The sequence below is a fragment of the Macadamia integrifolia genome, chromosome 8, assembly GCF_013358625.1.
Source record: "Macadamia integrifolia cultivar HAES 741 chromosome 8, SCU_Mint_v3, whole genome shotgun sequence".
Taxonomy (NCBI): domain Eukaryota; kingdom Viridiplantae; phylum Streptophyta; class Magnoliopsida; order Proteales; family Proteaceae; genus Macadamia; species Macadamia integrifolia.
In genome coordinates this window covers 3,761,482-3,778,837 of record NC_056564.1, presented here as the reverse complement: position 1 = coordinate 3,778,837, position 17,356 = coordinate 3,761,482, and the positions used below count along the sequence as shown (strand labels likewise).

General features: G+C 39.3%; 2 protein-coding genes, 1 long non-coding RNA gene and 1 pseudogene across 4 annotated transcripts in view; 2 read left to right on the top strand and 2 right to left on the bottom strand.

The window, feature by feature from the left end:
* Positions 1-790: 790 nt before the first annotated feature.
* Positions 791-1,719, bottom strand: LOC122086209 (annotated as a pseudogene).
* A 4,377-nt stretch (positions 1,720-6,096) lies between these two features.
* Positions 6,097-13,618, top strand: LOC122087641 (isocitrate dehydrogenase [NAD] catalytic subunit 5, mitochondrial-like). The gene is made up of 7 exons (XM_042656843.1): positions 6,097-6,502; positions 9,875-10,195; positions 10,324-10,485; positions 10,596-10,670; positions 11,022-11,131; positions 11,210-11,282; positions 13,085-13,618. Exons 1-7 carry the CDS (start codon positions 6,296-6,298, stop codon positions 13,274-13,276), a joined length of 1,140 nt encoding a protein of 379 aa, XP_042512777.1. The 5' UTR covers positions 6,097-6,295; the 3' UTR covers positions 13,277-13,618.
* Positions 6,509-9,031, top strand: LOC122087642. Its single transcript, XR_006142790.1, has 2 exons — positions 6,509-7,613; positions 7,698-9,031. It is a non-coding gene; the product is annotated as an uncharacterized LOC122087642 (long non-coding RNA).
* A 1,868-nt stretch (positions 13,619-15,486) lies between the features above and the next one.
* LOC122087640 (phosphatidate phosphatase PAH1-like) overlaps positions 15,487-17,356 on the bottom strand; it is a 13,861-nt gene continuing 11,991 nt past the window's right edge. For both annotated transcript variants that reach the window (XM_042656841.1, XM_042656842.1), the window contains 4 exons: positions 16,972-17,015; positions 16,691-16,819; positions 16,508-16,606; positions 15,487-16,386 (listed from right to left, as the gene is read on the bottom strand). In XM_042656841.1, the coding sequence (XP_042512775.1) occupies positions 16,333-16,386; positions 16,508-16,606; positions 16,691-16,819; positions 16,972-17,015 (326 nt within the window). In that variant the 3' untranslated portion in view covers positions 15,487-16,332. The remainder of the gene's footprint in view (positions 16,387-16,507; positions 16,607-16,690; positions 16,820-16,971; positions 17,016-17,356) is intronic.

Sequence of the window (17,356 nt, the reverse complement as noted above, 5' to 3'; positions counted from 1 at the left end):
AAATAACCCATGCTCTCTCTCTCTCTCTCTCCTTTTCTAAAATCAATCCTTTTTCTACAACCATTGTCCCACCCTTAAAATAAATAATAATATAAATTTTAGGGAAATTTTCTTGTATCACCCCTAAAAATCCCCATAATTTGTATTGACCCCAAAAAATGAAAATAATATCCAGTATACCTCTTACTTTCATAAAATTATTTATAAGAAACTCATTCAGTTAGGAGGATGTTAAGTGATGATGTCATCAGTTATTTATTGTCTAAATGGCCAATATACCCTTATGGGTATGTAAAGTTACCATAATGTCGTTTGCCTCAATTAGTAAAGCAGAGTTTGGGAACTAAAATTTTCCAAAATCCCTAACCTCTGCTTATACTAGTAACTTAAATTGACTTACTCTACCCATTTGTGGTCTCACTTTGCCTACTTGAAATAATTGTTAAGTATACATTGCAAATGGAAAACAAAGACAAACAAGAAGGTATAAATGGGAAGCTTTCACCATCAATCTTGAATAATGGAAATGGAAATAATGACACCATAAGGCATTTTTTTATGGAAAGGTCAATCTGTGTTTTTAAAAGAGTAAAAATGTTAAGAATGATCCACCCTCCATGAATTTGTTACGGGTGTCTGGCTAGTGTATGCCATTTAGATTATCATAAAACTATTAATCTGCTTGGGTTTCTTTCACAGTGAAAATGTACTTAGTGGAACTCAAGTAATCAAATTAATGAGACAAGAGATAATATACAATCAAGTAACGGTTGAGCAATCATACCTAATTTCACTTCCATTTGGTGTAAAAAACTTCGTCATTCCATAACAACATCCTCTGCAACAGTATTCGAACATTCCTCTCCCTCAACTGCAAATGCCTCGGCGCAATTCATTTCTCCAAGCTGAAGGCAAAATATTGCGGGAACTCCTTTAGTTATTGGATATCTCTCTCCATCTATTTCACCAAATACTTGAACTTGGGCCTCATATTATTCTCGATACTGTACCCAAAAATTGTAGGTATATGAGAACAGGCACTGAAAGATTCCTCATGGGAAAACCCTAAGCTCTGCAAAAACTTAATCTTTGCTTCAAGTTTATTGACGCAAGTGTTTAGCAGATGAATGTTGAGGGAGGTAGGCAAATTAAGCTTCTCCAGCCCCAACTCTACGAGGAAGAGAAGCGTGCATCTCAGGCATAAGTCGACGTGGGAGAGGAGGATTCCAAGACACCGGAGAATTAGATCACATGATTCAGCAGGAGACGCTCCGACATTAGTGGCCAAGAAGTTGAAGACGAGAGCAAAATCAGTTTTGGTTTGGAAGAAGTAAAACTGGGCTCTTTTTTAGAGTTTAAGCATGAGGGTAAAAATGTCATTTATCGCTTTCAGTTAACAGTGTTACACATTAGGGGTGCAGTGGATATTATTTTCATTTTTAGGGGTCACTTAAAGTTACGGGGATTTTAGGGGTGGTACAATAAAATTTTCCTCAATTTTATTTTATTTTAATAAAATATATAATAATTATATTTTACTAGTCATAAAACCCTTGATATCATTATTATTAGGGTAATTTATAGCACCACCCCCTGGAGAATGCCATAATTATAAGAATACTCATTTTATTTTACCAAATTAGGCTCAGACCCTTTCCCATCAGTCACTGTTAAGTCAAGTGGTAAAATGGCCGTTATACCATTTTCACTAAAATTCATATTAACCCAATTCCCCCACTCCAACCTATACTCTCTCTGTCCCCGCCGAATACTACTCCGTCCGTCGCAGATGAATTCTGCTCCATCGACGTGACCACCACCGCCACTGTAGGCTTGGGTTTCTGGCAGTTCATGGTGGCGGGTTTCATTGCCGGCATGGTCGAACACATGGCAATGTTCCCTGTCGACACCCTCAAAAACCGTATGTAGATGCTCGGCGCCACTTCTACCACCGCTTCATCCCCCCCCTATCCGACTCAAGACTTCACAGCATACCAGAGCGCCCCAAGAACGATACCAAGGGTAGCGCCAGCAAGGACCTGTGCGACAGTGTGGTAGCCCAGATAAACCCTAGAATACATGGTAAGGATGGCCATAGCCCAAGATATAGAAGCCACAATAAACTTCCGTTTCTCCGTTGGGAATCCAATTCCTCTAAATGTGAGAAAACTAAAGTACATTCAAGGACGGAGACAGGCTCAACCCAGCACTAGCCCCGGCTCCAGCCCCAGTAGGATGCTCGACTGGCCGACAAGCTGAGGAAAATTAGAGACAGCGGTGGAGCTGTGGATAAAGCCAACATCATGAATCGATCAAACTATTTATTGGTCCTGAAATGTAAATGGAATTCTCGGTTCGTATATCTCGAAGCTTGTTTGTTTGTTTTTTCTTTTCTTTATCTTTTTTTTTTTTTTTTTTTTTTCATCGCATCTAAGTTTATAAATACATGTTAGTCTGCAACTTACTAGGAGTTTAGGACTTGCGACAACTTGTTCTTAGAATCTTATTGCTGATGATGGGTTTAATCGCTTCGTAGGAACATTCTGCAACTGCAAGCTCCTATTGACTCTGCAAGTACAGTGAGTGGTAGCAGCCTCTTCGGTGAGTGATGCCTTTGCTTACTAGCGATTTTTCATAGCTTCCGAACACGCTAGGTAGGAGCCTTCATCTCTGCTTCTCAAAATGCAAATGCCCAGAGCCAAAGGAATCCCCTCGCACATCTTCTGCTGGGAGGGATCACGAAAGCATCACAGACAACAGGGGAAGAACGATTTCGTTATGCTTTTGGCTCTAATGGCAGAGACTCGTTGCTGGTTGCCGCGAGTTCCCACTGGTCGCGATGCCACCGCCCTGCCATGATCTCCGGTGCTATGAATGATAGCCGGTGGTTAAATTCTATTTGGGATGGACTTATTACGTGAACATTTTAGGCACTTCACGTTTAATGAGGACATTTTGGTATTTAAAATAAAATATGGTAGCTGACATTGGGATCTAAGTTATATTCCTTAACCGAGACTTATGGTAGGGGTCTGATTTTGATTTGATGAAACTGAGAGGATATTCTTATAATTGTGGCATTCTCCAAGGTGTGGCGTTGTAAATTACCCTTATTATTATTAACAGATTTTAGTTAAATATGTCATGAACATAATTTCATTGATATGCGTGTCAAACTTGACGTTCCAAGCCATGTTTGATTGTGGAATAATAAGGATGATGTTGCCAAATCATCGGCCACGTGGCCCACATCACCTTCACCTACTACTAAAATCGAGTTGGATCCCTTTTTTCCTTTTTCTTTTAGTTATTTATTTTTTGCTGAATAATTCTTATCCTTCTATGTGATAATATTTCATATACATTCGAGGTTAAGTAAATTGCCGGCTTTCCTGGAGCCAGCGACTCAATCAGGATTAATATAGGAGAGGCATAAAGAACTTTTCCAAGGAAAGGAGGAGAGAGATAGACACAAATCTAGTTATATCGATGGCATACCCAATATTTTCCCATATATTTATTCCACTATTTTCATGATTTCCATTTATATCAGTGTAACTTTGTAAAGTTTTTCTCTGTCTAATAAAACCTCATCCTCTCATTTTCTTGGTAAACCTCATCCGTTTTAGTCAATATACCACATTGTTTATCTCTATGACCATGGTCATTAGTCCAACATTTTCATTCCCCTCTCTCTCCCCCCAAGCACTTGGAGCAAGTCTCGTATTTATTCTCCTTGCACTCAAACTGCAAAGTATATTGTTGTTGTCATTATTTTTACGAAGATAATTGTCACTATTTGTAGACACCTATTTGATGTCATATATATTACCTTATGTGAAGGCATGTATACTGTATTTTCATGCATGTCTAAGGCTTTCTAACCATTATTTTACGCTCTCCCATAGTTGGCTTTTCATAACCAAATTGGCAAATTCTCCATGGCTTAAATATGAATTTTACTTGACATTCCACATAAATGTGGATTTATAGGGAAAATGACAGGTATGCTAGCACAATACCTAGGAATTAGGTATGCTAGCGAATAGTGGCTGTTAGATCATATACTTTAAATCTATGCCATTAATGAATTACTATATTTGTATACCAAATATCTGACATCTACTGCACATACTAATTTTTTTTTTGTTATTATTATTAAATTTGCTACTGGCTCGTCGTCTTCTTCTTCTTCACTGCTAATTACATCTTTCACACACAGTGGATTTTTTAGCTCCATGGATCTTGAGGACTTCTCTACGATTCTATTCAATTGGAACCCAGGATGACTGCACTGCCTCAACTGCTACTAGAACTGGTGGTTGCATCTCTCCTCATGGTTGCAACTCAACGATTGCTTGAAGAGGTCTAGCCGCACTCTCCATTGATGCCTCATCCCTCTCATTCACTTTTCTCTTGGCAGAAAAGGCTGCAATCAAACGATGCTACATCTTTGCATCCATCTCCACTGCACTCAGTGTGCATTCTTGTATATATGCCCTTACATCGGTTTGCACTGTCACTCATGATTTGAGTTACTTACACCATGGCTGAGCTATACATACACTTGCATCTAAATAAATATGGGTTTAAGTTGAACATTCGATTGTAAAATTCTCTTGCACATATATGAATTATATATTATGAATTTGGAGCAATGAATGTAGTGTAATGCTTGAAGGAATTCGAGTAGAATCTAGGGAGTGATCTCATGGAATACTGTGATTTTTGGGTTTGCTTTGAATGGAGAACTAGAACTGGGCAGCATTGATGAGAGTGACCTTTATTGCCCTCTTGATGGAATTCAGAATGATTGAACAGGCGGGAGGAGAGGCAAGAGATTGCAACATAGTAGGCAAAGTGGAACAGTTCGAAGGTGGAGAGCAGGTTTGGAGCTTTCTTAAAAGAAAATCAGAATAGACGTTTCCGATGGGGGAGGAGGTGGGGTGGGCTGGGGTGGGGTGGGCTGGGGTGGGCTGGGGTGGGGTAGGGGAGCAATATGTGGCAAGGGACAGTTAGAGAGGGTTTAGTGCTGAGTTGCAAGGGGAAGAAAATACAAAGGGATGTGCGTGAGATGCAGAGGGTGGAGCCGACAAAGTGAAAGGGGGCGATTGAGCGATTGAGCAACTGAGGCAGCCATTGTGCATTACATATTATATGATAGGGGAGGGGCAATGTTTGCAGCGGTGGCCAAGGGCTGGCATGATGATGCACAAGGGTGTGGTGAGAGAAAGAGTGGTGGTGCAACAGGTTCACGGCGGAGAGGAGAGGGAAATTGTACTATATCTATTGAGTATTTATCTTTTTGGTAAAGTATATGTTAAGTAGTTCTCTCTCATAATACATAAAGAATTAAAGTAATAAATATGAATCCAACGATTTAAATCAAATTGACAACATCCGATGGTCAACAAACGCTAGCATTCCATATTCTTGGGTAGCCCGCTAGCATACCTATCCATCTCCCATATATTTTTTATAACTTTATTTTATTAGAATCTAATATTGTAATAGCACATTATGTGACTCACTCCAAACATGGCCCTTGCCTGACGGCATGTAGTGATAAGTGGGGTAAGCGCATCTATGCTTGGGGCCCGTTTGATAACGTTTAAAGAAACACGTTTCTGTCTTTTTTGGACATAGAAACGGCAGAAACGGAATAAAAAACGTTTGATAAAACTGTTTCGTTTTACTTGTTTTCAGAAATAGAAATTGAAATTTTTACCTATTTATGGTTTAAGAAACGACCCAAGCAAAACAAATAGAACTTGTTTCACTGTTTTTGAAAATGACTCATGATCATTATTTTCGCTGATTATTATCAACTTTCATAAATATGACTATCAAACACTTTCAATTCTGTTTCTGTTTTTATAAACGAAAATTTAAGTTTATGCTTTCCTAAACTCTAAACAGAAACGACATAGACATTATGAAACGGGCCCATGGTTTGTGTGAGCTTTTTGGCCACTAAGCCCTCGAATTTCAAAATTCAAAATTTAAAATTAAAAAAAAAAAAATGGAAAGTGTTAGGCGGAAATGGAATTGGTAACTCGTGTAGTGCCTCTGCTTATTCGAGAAAAAGATATAATTGGTGCGTTGCAGGCGCCTTGACCACATCGACCATTTCTCCATCTTCTTCTATTAATCTATTATTTTGATTAGAGCTGCCCCTTTATTCCAAGGCCTTCAGCTCTCTATAGCTGACTATTCTTTTTGGCCTGTATTCTCTCTCTATCCCTCTTTCTTTCTCTCTCTGCGCGTGACTTCTCCGACGCTAGAGAGAGAGGCCATGGCGTCGCAAATTCTCAGACGCGTTCTACGTGGCCGTCAAGCCGGGCAGATATCGTCTGCGTTGGTGGAAAATCATTCTTCGCCGAGGCTTCTTTCATCCCCAGTTCGAGCACTATCGTCAGATGCCTCATCAACCGAAACGATCCATGCCACTCTTTTTCCCGGCGACGGAATCGGACCTGAGATCGCTGCATCCGTTAAGCAGGTTGGTTTCACTTCCGATTTCCCAACCTATCTGTACGTAGACTTGTTTGTTCTCTTCTTCTTTTCGATTCGTCGGTTTGCTTTTTCTTTTATCCCTACTGATTTAATACCGTATTATTTGATATCATGATAACGACGATTCAGATCATCGAGTGCTTTTTCTGCAGCTCTTTCTATTATTTCTTTATTTTTCTAACTGAGCTCCTGAATTAATTTGCACGGTCATTCGAGGCTCCGGGTAAAACATGGGGAAATAAATCGAATTTTCATCATGCGTGTCTTCTAACAGCTGATTTGTGGACAACCAAAAAGAACCACTAGTTGGCGAGTGCCAGACATTAGGTCAAAACTTCGATCTGCGATTTAGTTCTCAAACCAACGATCTCTTCATAGATATGGTGTGACAATTACCATTTGATTTTCCTGGAGCCTACTTAATAAATTTTATTTTAGGGGTGGGGGTTGGGTTTGGATGGTTAACCTAAGAATTAAATTGGAAGAACTAGAGATAAGAATATACAGGCCCGCACAAAGTATGTGGGTACCCTCAATGGTCCGATGGAGTAGGCAGAACACATGACAAAGGTTAAAGACGATGATACTCGGCTGTAATGGAATAGATAACTGATAACCCATGACAAGTAATCCAATACTTAGTTGACCAACTGCACCCTTTTGTGAGGATCTCAGCGTTCTCTAAAACGGGATTTTCCTGGAGGTGGGCAAGGACTGGATATGTATAATGAGATGAGAGAATTTGCATGCACAAAGTATGTGGGTACCCTCAATGGTCCGATGGAGTAGGCAGAACACATGACAAAGGTTAAAGACGATGATACTCGGCTGTAATGGAATAGATAACTGATAACCCATGACAAGTAATCCAATACTTAGTTGACCAACTGCACCCTTTTGTGAGGATCTCAGCGTTCTCTAAAACGGGATTTTCCTGGAGGTGGGCAAGGACTGGATATGTATAATGAGATGAGAGAATTTGCATGGGCATCTCTTCTCCTTTTTTCATTGATCTAATGAGTCCCCTTGCACTATGATGTACAACCTGGCTGAAATCTCTACGAATGCAAGGTCACAGGCTCATAGCATGGTGAAAGGTGATTAGGTGTTTGCTCTAGACAACTCTTATTTTCCAACTGGACCTAAGCATGCCCCTACAACTTTTACCCTGTCTATCTCAGATTATCTTGGATTCCTGTTGGAGAAACAAATTGAGCTTCACTCATCCTGCAGGAGGGATCACCATATTGAGCCCCAATTATATTGAAGGCTGTAAGATTAGTAATGACTTAGTTTCTTTGCGACTCACAACATCTGGATGAATTATTTTGTGAATTCCTATTGGATATTGAGCCCCAATTACATTGATGGTTGTAAGATTAGTAATGACTTAGTTTCTTTGCGACTCACAACATCTGGATGAATTATTTTGTGAATTCCTATTGGATAATTGCTTTACTTCCACTAATATCCTGGATGCATGATACTCCAAAAATCTGGAGTCTGGTTGGACTCTTCATTTTTTTTTTTTCCTTGTCGATTCAACTCATAAATCATCTGGAGCTTGACCTTGCAATGGACTTATGATTTGGAAATATCAAGGTATTTTGTTAGTTTTTTATAGTTCTAGGTTTTCGCAAATTTCAATGGTTTCAAGTTTTTCGACCCACCCAGAGATTTCCAAGTTTCGGAAATTTTTACCCAAATTCTAGAATTAGCCCAAAAAATCTGGTTTCGACCAGGTTTTGGAAATTTTGAACCTCGTCCTTGTGTAGGTTAGCATGTGTGAGGGAACAATAACCAGTGGTAAATGGACAAATTTCCATTTACTCTATTTCCGCTACATCAAGGCTCGATATGATCAACTTCTTTCTGCATTGGGCATGGATAGGCGAAACTACACAGGGAAGTTTCTTGTGGAAATTAGCATAGGTTGTTAGTAAATGTCAGTTTGTCACAATTTTTTGATTGAGAAGAGTCTTTAGGGATGGGATGCAATGCTACAACTATGAAGGGACTCTTCAGTATCTTAGGGTTTAAAAGCAAAAGAAAAAAAAAAATAAAATGTATAGGGGGTAGATTTATAATGCTTGCATATAAATGAGGGAATACTTGGGATACTGCCAATATATATCCGAGTGCGACTATTTTTCTGTCAAATCTGTTTTTATTATCCATAGGAGAGCGAGAATTGAAGCATATGTTGCATGTAGAGTTAGATTGGGTGGTGAGGTGGAGAATGATATAGCATACTTCTTGGAAGTTGGAACAGAATATTCAAAACACCAAGAACAATATATTTGTCAGAATGAGTATAGGGATGAGGATGTTGGGGCTGATGATGGGCAAGATTCTGGAAGATATTAGGAAGTAAGTTACAATGAGGAAATTCAGGGTAGTTAGAATGGGCGAGAGGATGGAAACCGCACAAAATATGGTTTGATCATGGCCAACAAAAAGATCAATGCTCGTGCTAGTGAGAGAGCTTTTTGGTGCAAGTTGAAGGGCACTAAAATAACAAGGTGAAAGCAAACAGGATGTTGGCTGCGGATATGGGAATGAAGGCTTATGCTCTAATGGAGTGAGCGGTGGTGTTAGATGCATAATCCAAAGCCTAGTATCAGACAGTGGGTCAGTGGTGTATGGTTGTACAGTATGCTCAATGCTCATGTATGAAAATGCCATACATTTTCCAGTACATAGTTTGAGTTGTATTGACTAGATGCTTTGGGGTTCGACAATCTTCGGTTCGATAAAAACATCTTAATGTTCAAAACCATTAAGATTGTTTTAAAGTAGCATGGATATAGCTGTTAAGTGAAATTTGTTTGAAATCGCAAATATGATAAAATGAGATGTCTGTATCAGAATGTTTTTAGTGCATTGATACTTTGCTGAATGATTGACGCTCTTTGCCTAGAGCTGCCAATCCCAAGGAGTTCTATGCAAAATATGCATTATGAAAATTAACCATATCTAATAGGATACTACACCAGGTTTCACGCCTTATTGTACCGATTTAGATCCATCAATCCAGATTCGTTTGGCTCTGTTCTGATATATTTGTTATCGGATAGGTTCCAGATTGACTGGGTTCTTTCCAAACCTGCCTGTTGACGGCTCCACATGCCACTAATTGCTCTGCACCTGCCTGTTGACAGCTCTACATGCCACTAATTGCTCAGCAGAAGATCCGATTTATCCGTCAGGGCAGATGCTTATGATCCTTTGCTTACTCTTATTCTGGGCTCCTTGTATTTACTTTGGCTGTTACGTTCATCTTTTCAATTGCAAAAGGATTTATTTTAGAATGTTTTGTGGTTAAACCATGCCACATTATTGTCTTGGCGTGTTGTAGGTGTTTGATGCTGCTGGAGTACCTATTGAATGGGAAGAACATTTTGTGGGAGACAAGGTAGACCCAAGAACAGAGAGTTTTCTGACATGGGAAAGTCTGGACTCTGTGCGTAAAAATAAAGTTGGGTTAAAAGGGCCCATGGCTACTCCAATTGGGAAAGGCCATAGGTCTTTGAATCTTACTTTAAGGAAAGAACTTGGTCTTTATGCTAATGTCCGACCTTGCTACAGCCTCCCTGGCTACAAAACTCGATATGATGATGTCAATCTTGTCACAATCCGGGAGAACACTGAAGGAGAATATAGTGGTCTTGAACATCAAGTAAGTTCTCTGGCAAATGCATTTTTTTTTTAATTTTATATTTATTTATTTTTTTATTTATCCTTTTATAAATTGATTGTATAGTTTCTTATTAACCACTTGAATTATTTATATTTGTGGTACACTAGGTGGTGAGAGGTGTTGTTGAGAGTCTCAAGATTATAACCCGCCAAGCAAGTCTGAGGGTGGCTGAGTATGCTTTTCACTATGCCAAAGCTAATGGAAGAAAGAGGGTGTCTGCCATCCACAAAGCCAACATCATGAGGAAGACGGATGGTCTTTTTCTTAAGGTATGTTAAAATTTGATGCACAAGCTCAACCTCAGGTCGGTTCCTTCTTCCCCCAACCTTGTAGGTTGGTGGTTTGTGCTTATTCATTTATCTTTAATGTTTATGTACAGTGCTGTCGTGAGGTTGCGGAGAAGTACCCACAGATAGACTATGAGGAAGTCATTATCGACAACTGTTGTATGATGGTACTATTTCCATTTGCTAATGCCCAAGTTTAATCCATAAACTGGGAAATCAGGCACAACAACCAGCATGGAATTCTGATCTGTACCAAAGTTTTGGGGCTTACTAGTAGCATGTAGCTCTTCTGTGCCACAGGTTTTGTGTCTGAGTCCTATGTTTGAAGTACAAAAATAAAATATAGATAAAGAGTGCTGAATTTAGAACTGGACAGTTCCAAGCACGCATTATTGAAATGGCTACTTTTCTCCCATTAATGATTCTTTCCTGATGTTTGGTTACTGTAGCAGCTTAGGTCATTAAGTTAGTGGTCCTGCTTTGTGATGTTGCTGCTAATTTTGTCTTTCTCTGAACAGCTTGTTAAAAACCCTGCACTCTTTGATGTACTGGTGATGCCTAACCTGTATGGAGACATCATCAGTGATCTCTGTGCTGGCTTGGTTGGGGGTTTAGGTTTGACTCCTAGGTATCAATCTTTCCTTTTGTCTTCTGCACTATGCAAATTGTTAAATATATCATCTCTCATCTGTCCAACCTTGTGTAGCTGTAACATTGGTGAGGGAGGCATTGCTCTTGCTGAGGCTGTCCATGGTTCAGCACCAGATATTGCTGGGAAGGTGAGTCATGCAATCATTAATTAATCTCTCTCTCTCTCTCTCTCTCTCTGAGTCTCGTATTTTGTTTCACAAATTTATGGCTCTGAATCTCTGATGATAGTTATTGCTAGCATTTGCATTATGCACACAACTCATATGAACCTGTCTGCACATCCCTTATATACTGTGTCCGTGCCGATTAAATTAACTGTTTCTTATCAAGAGAAAGGATGCTGTATTCCCCCGTACCCTTCCCATGCTTGAGTGCAGGCTCATGTGTGTGCTTGGGGATGAGGAAGACCCATGTTGGAGAAACTGTCCAGGAAAATGAGATAGGTTACGGGAAAAAACATAACTTCTGCATGTCAGAATCATGGGTGAGTACTTTGATTCCAAAATGGAATTGTCTTGCCACCATGTGCATTGTGTTGCATGTGCCCCCTTGGTAGATGATAAATCACCATAGATGCCACTGTCTAATTCTCTTAAGTATGAAAGAGGCCCATCATAAAAGGGAAGATGTTCATTTGGTGATCATGGTCAAATTTGACCTTATTCGGAGTAGCAGTGATGGCTAGGTTGCTTGCTTCACTAGCTAAGCTTGGGGTTGCTTTCTTCTTTTTCTTCCACATAGGGAACTCTACTCAATTTAGTTCTCTTTATTTCATGTTTATGGCTTATTAGTATACTCTAGTGTGATGTAAAAAAATGTACTATGAAGGACAAAATAGGGAATGAACATATTAGAGCTGACTTGGGAGTTGCCTTGATCAACGATAAGTTTCGTGAAATTCGTTTGAGTTGGTATGGCTATGTCCAGAGGAGGCTCGAGGATGCCCTAGTAAGGAGGAGCGATTTTATACAGTTGGAAGGAGCTAAAAGAGTTAGGGGCAGACCTAAATGACCATAGGCGAAGTGGTGAAGAATGACATGCTTAGTCCAGGTCTTTTCCCAAGTATGACTTTGGATAGAGCCTATTGGAGGGCTCGGATCCACGTAGTTAACCCCACTTAGCTGAGACCTGTTGACTTGTTGGGCTGTTACCTTTTTCCTCTAACTCTCTCTCTCTTCTTCTTCTTCTTCTTCTTCTTTTTTATTTAAATTATTGGATCCGTGCTGACCCCATTAAATTGGGATAAGGCTGAGTTTTTTGTTGTTGTTGATGTTAAAAAATGTACTCTGAAATTTAGTTAAAGAAAAGTAAAAAAGGCTGGATATTCACTCAATTTATCAATTCTAGCTTTAGATGTTTAGAAAGCAATGGGATGTTTTGGGAGAAAAACTGTTTGCATCAGGTGATTTCCTAACAATTCAAACTGTCCATTTCAATTTGAAATCAATGGATATAGTAAATGGCTGGGTCTGCCGTTTCGTTTGCACTTTGTTTATGTCAATTATAGACCTTAAACTTGGCCTATGAGGCCAAAAAAGTGATATGCTAGTAGAGCCTATACTAGATAACTTGCATCACTCGAAATTCCAACTGTTAATTTTTGAAAACATTGTCAATCTTGTGACAAGATAGTGATGATAGATATGACTAGAAGGGTGCAACTATGATTTTCTCTCCCTTCTCTCTGCTGTTGTTCATAGGCTTTCCTCCTGCATACATGCATAAAATTGCTTATTGTCATGCATCACTCTCTACAAATCATTAGTCTGTTCGTCCATAGTTGTATTATGTGCACAGAATAGTCTTCATCAGTGCATCCTACTCTTGCATGGTTGTTGTGTATCAGCTGAGCTGTTCTTGGTTTTCTGGTTTGACATAGTGGTTCTCTGGTCTGAAATAGATTCTCATCCTTACTGTTCTATAATTCCAGAACCTTGCAAATCCTACGGCCTTGCTGTTGAGTGGTGTTATGATGTTACGGCATTTGGAGCTGACTGATAAAGCTGAACAAATCCATGGTGCCATCATCAGGACAATAGCAGAAGGGAAGTATCGAACAGTTGACCTTGGAGGCGCCTCCTCAACTTCAGATTTTACAAAAGCAGTTTGTGATAATCTTTGAAACACCCAGTTTGATTCACGAATACGTCCAATTGTCCATTGGCAACAAATAAGACTGTCCCACTGTAGCCATATTTTTCACCTTTTCATTTTCCCCTTTCTCTGAAATCACCTTTCCCACCATTTTCTTGTTTTTGATTTGTTATAGATATAAGCTGCCATGGTCTTTGATTGGATTGGACCAGAACAAGTTGAGCCCTGGACTTATTCCAAACTCACCACCAGCATTTTCATCACAACGTGTATAATTGTAACTAAAGCAGTTAACTAACAGATTCTTTAAAGATACTTTTTTTTTTTTAATATATTGTTGGGGTAGTTGAGCTCTACCTTTAGGGATCAACAGAGATTTCCTTGCAATTTGAAGAGACAAAATGACGATGGGATGGCATTATTGGCCCTGACATGCTTCAGCAGTCCACCTACAACATACGAGGAATAATTGCTTTTGCTTTTTAAGAATAAATTATGTGAATTCTCACCTATGTTCTTAGGCAACTTCTGTATAGCTCTATACTTCCAATTTTCACTTGTACCGTTGTCAAATCCACTGATTCAATTCAGATCCGTAGAACCTGGACTACACCCAAGGAGCCTACCAATAACATGAGGCACATCACTTTGAGGCTGCAAGAACACCTCTGAAATCTTCAGGGATCAAGCCCAATACTATGGAATGGCAGCGTGAAAAGTAACGATAAGCCATACGAGAACGTGCAAGAGATCAACAAATGCCACAATTCATCGACATGATTGAAACTTAACCTACATTTTTTCGCTAACTCAGGCTCTATACTGAAGGAAAGAATTGAACTGGATCGTGTCTCTGCCTGCTGCCCAAGAGAACAAAACCTATTCTCGTGGGTGTTTTAGTCTGCCAGATATCTTTCAGGGGAAAATTAGGTTCTGCTGGGGCAAGAAGGCTTCAGAAAAATGACTCGACTGAGTAGTTCCTTGCTAATGTCTGTACTCTTCTATCGTGCTCGGACGTAACAAGATTCATAGACAGACGTTGAAGAAGAGTTGCTATTTCAGGACTAGTAGGACCGGTTTTGGAAACTGGAGTACATATTATCTGGTTGGTGGGAAATATTATAATAGTGTTCGGTCGTAACAAGGCTGGGGAATTCTTCTTTAAGAGAACAGTCACCACTCCAAGAATCGAACCAGAACAGGACTCGGTCACTCATTTCTACGAACAGTTGGGCCTATCGATGAAAAGGGAGTCATGTCCATTATTCTTTGCTAAACTGCAACTCCATAGGGTGAAGTTACTTTTCCTGTGCTTCATCCCTCTCCGACACTGTATTTAGCCTTAATGACCCTCTCCCAAAAGCAAGCTACCATCCTTCTTGCCCCGTCTCCATAACAAACTACCCAAAAAGACTGTTGATTGCGCCCATTGGCTTCACTCCAACTCCACCTGCCTACTCTGAACTGTAAATTTTTTCCATGAAGCCACGACCATTTTGCAGCTTCGATCACAAAGCTATGGTCCCCTATGAATAGGTAGCCGGATATTCATATAGCTAGTCTCTTATCTATTTTCTCGATGACGGGATCCCAAGGGCTTTGGACCTTGTTTTAGCACTTAGCTGCAGTCCCAGATATGAAGAGGGAAGCGGCCAATTCTGTATCTGAACTCCCTGGCTACTTTCCCCACTGAATATAAAAGGCTCTTCTGGAGATCTAACTTTGAGACCCAAGACCCCTTGAAAAATTCCTCACCACAGAAAAGCATGGCTCTCTCTTTGTAATTCGTCATTGTTGTAAGTTGGATAACGATTTTCATTCGAATTTAGTTTCACAGTGATTCTTAGCAGTGGGATGCAGGATGTGGAGACTTAAGAGAGCACTACCATTTAATGTGTAGAATTTTGATTTTCTTCTACTTTTGAATGAAAACATAGCGCCATATCATGATTAACTCAAGAAAGTTCCAACAACTGACATGGCCATCGACCAAACAAATGTGGCAATGAAGCTGTTACAGTTTCAGACGCCAGCAACAAATAGGCAAAGACACAAATATGGCGAGACAATCAGTAGTTCCCATCTGTCCTATTAGATATGACCTGGTGCCAAGTGACTGATGGTCCATTCACTCTTACCACTATCAGCCTCCTTCGGATTGATGGAATTCCCCCCTCAACACCATACCAAATAAATAAATAAATAAATAAAGAGCAGCTTGATATCCGAAATCAAGAATTGGCCCAACACAGCACCCTACATTTCATCCATGTTAGGTACTACACTTGAGTTTGACAATAGTTTTCAACTATAAAAACAGCGGGAGTTAAATCAAATTAGATGCTCATGGAAGACCGTCATCAGATTACTCTTTCAACATATCACCAGAAGCAATTTACATAACTTTGTACCCAAGCAGGCTCCCTGATAAACTAAGACCAACTCTTCGTGGCATCTGCTGGTAATTTATTTTCTTGGAGAATCATCTGGGAACTCTTTGACAAGTAACCAAGCCATCCTCTACAAAAAGCAACTCACCCTGCCTAAGGACAGATGCAGCTATCTCAAGTACCCATGAACATTACAATGAGAATACAGATCCAAAAATCTTAGCAAATTTTGTTGTTCAATACAAGTATGCTATTTGGTGTGGACAGAAACCATCTAGATACCCTATTATATAGAGATTTGGTGATGCAAGGCCAGAATAACCAGACTGTTTGAATAAATAAATCCTCTATTTGCAAGATGAAAACAGAACAATACATGAATCTTAACATGGGTGCGCTTACGATGGTGACAAAATCTTTATTGTATTAAGAGGCATTTTAAGCCAACCTGGCACCTGAAATTTCCACTAGGAAGATAATGGTATACGGATTATGACATCATCACCCGAAATGATTAATGAATAAAGAACAAGCATACCAGTATTCTTCTCTTTTTTTCTCAAAAAATAAGCAAATCAGCACTAATAATAGAGGATGGATAAATTGGAGTGTTGCAGGCTGTGAAAATAATCCAGACCATCCCACCCTCTTAATTGCCCCAGTTGATGGAAAACAACCTCAATAATGTTTGTTGTCAGTCAATGTTTGGCAGTGGAATTTTCCAATAATTCCATGCATTGAAATCCTCCTGCACATATATTTAAGATCCACATAACCGCATATACCCATGGATTAAATAAATAATTAAATAAAAGATAAATGACAGACACTTTTACGGTGTTCCAGTCATATGGATTGAAATTCCTCACCTGCTCTACTAGTGAAGTGGGTGGGAACATGTCATTCACTAGCGTGTGCAAAGAGGTGTATGACTTTACATCAATGCTGTGATTGATGGCTACTTCACCCTGCCAAGTTTGGTGAAGGAATTCAAGTTGGCAAAAATGTCATGTAATTTTGAAAGAGCTAACAAGAAACCAGAGGGAAAATACCTTAGGATTGATGATGAATATTTTGCCTTTTGGGATCCCAATTTTCCGGTAGCTGAGTTCATCAGTGTCTCTATTCCCAAAGCCCGCATAGAATGGATTGTAGTCTTTTGGAAAAAGTGCTTTAATATCCTAAACACAAGCATAAAGTGTTTTAAGTCAATCAGTGGAAGGATCATCAGCAACCAAAAAATGCAAAATATAAAGTTTCATCAATCTATAATTATAATATAGACAATTTTTCTAATCCCTAGCAAAGTGTCTTTTACTGGTTATGATATTACCTCTAAACATGCAATCTTGAACTCATGAGGTGCTCTTCTTATTACTGTCAACAGAAACCAAAAAAAAAAGTGCACTGATCAGAAGCATAATTGGAGGGAGAGAGAGACTGAGAGAGTGTGTGTTTGGAATATACATTGTAAGACATAGCATATCAAATATCGCATGTTGGCATGTTGAAAACACATATAGTTAGATACCATGAGAAGAAAATTTTCATGGTCTATCACTATTTTCAGATATACACTGACTGGCAGCCGACATCATATCAAATATCGCATGTTGGAGCGCACAAGACCTTTTCTCCCATATGCTAAGACACAAAAGATATTTAATACATAGTTCTGTATTTGGTTTTACTACTTTTTTTTTTTTTTTTTTAAGAAA

Coding starts and splice junctions, on each gene's coding strand:
- LOC122087641 (XM_042656843.1), top strand. CDS start 6,296: ATGGCGTCGCAAATTCTCAGACGCGTTCTACGTGGCCGTCAAGCCGGG. Junction 10,486..10,595: donor CGGATGGTCTTTTTCTTAAG/GTATGTTAAAAT, acceptor GTTTATGTACAG/TGCTGTCGTGAGGTTGCGGA. Junction 11,283..13,084: donor CACCAGATATTGCTGGGAAG/GTGAGTCATGCA, acceptor CTATAATTCCAG/AACCTTGCAAATCCTACGGC.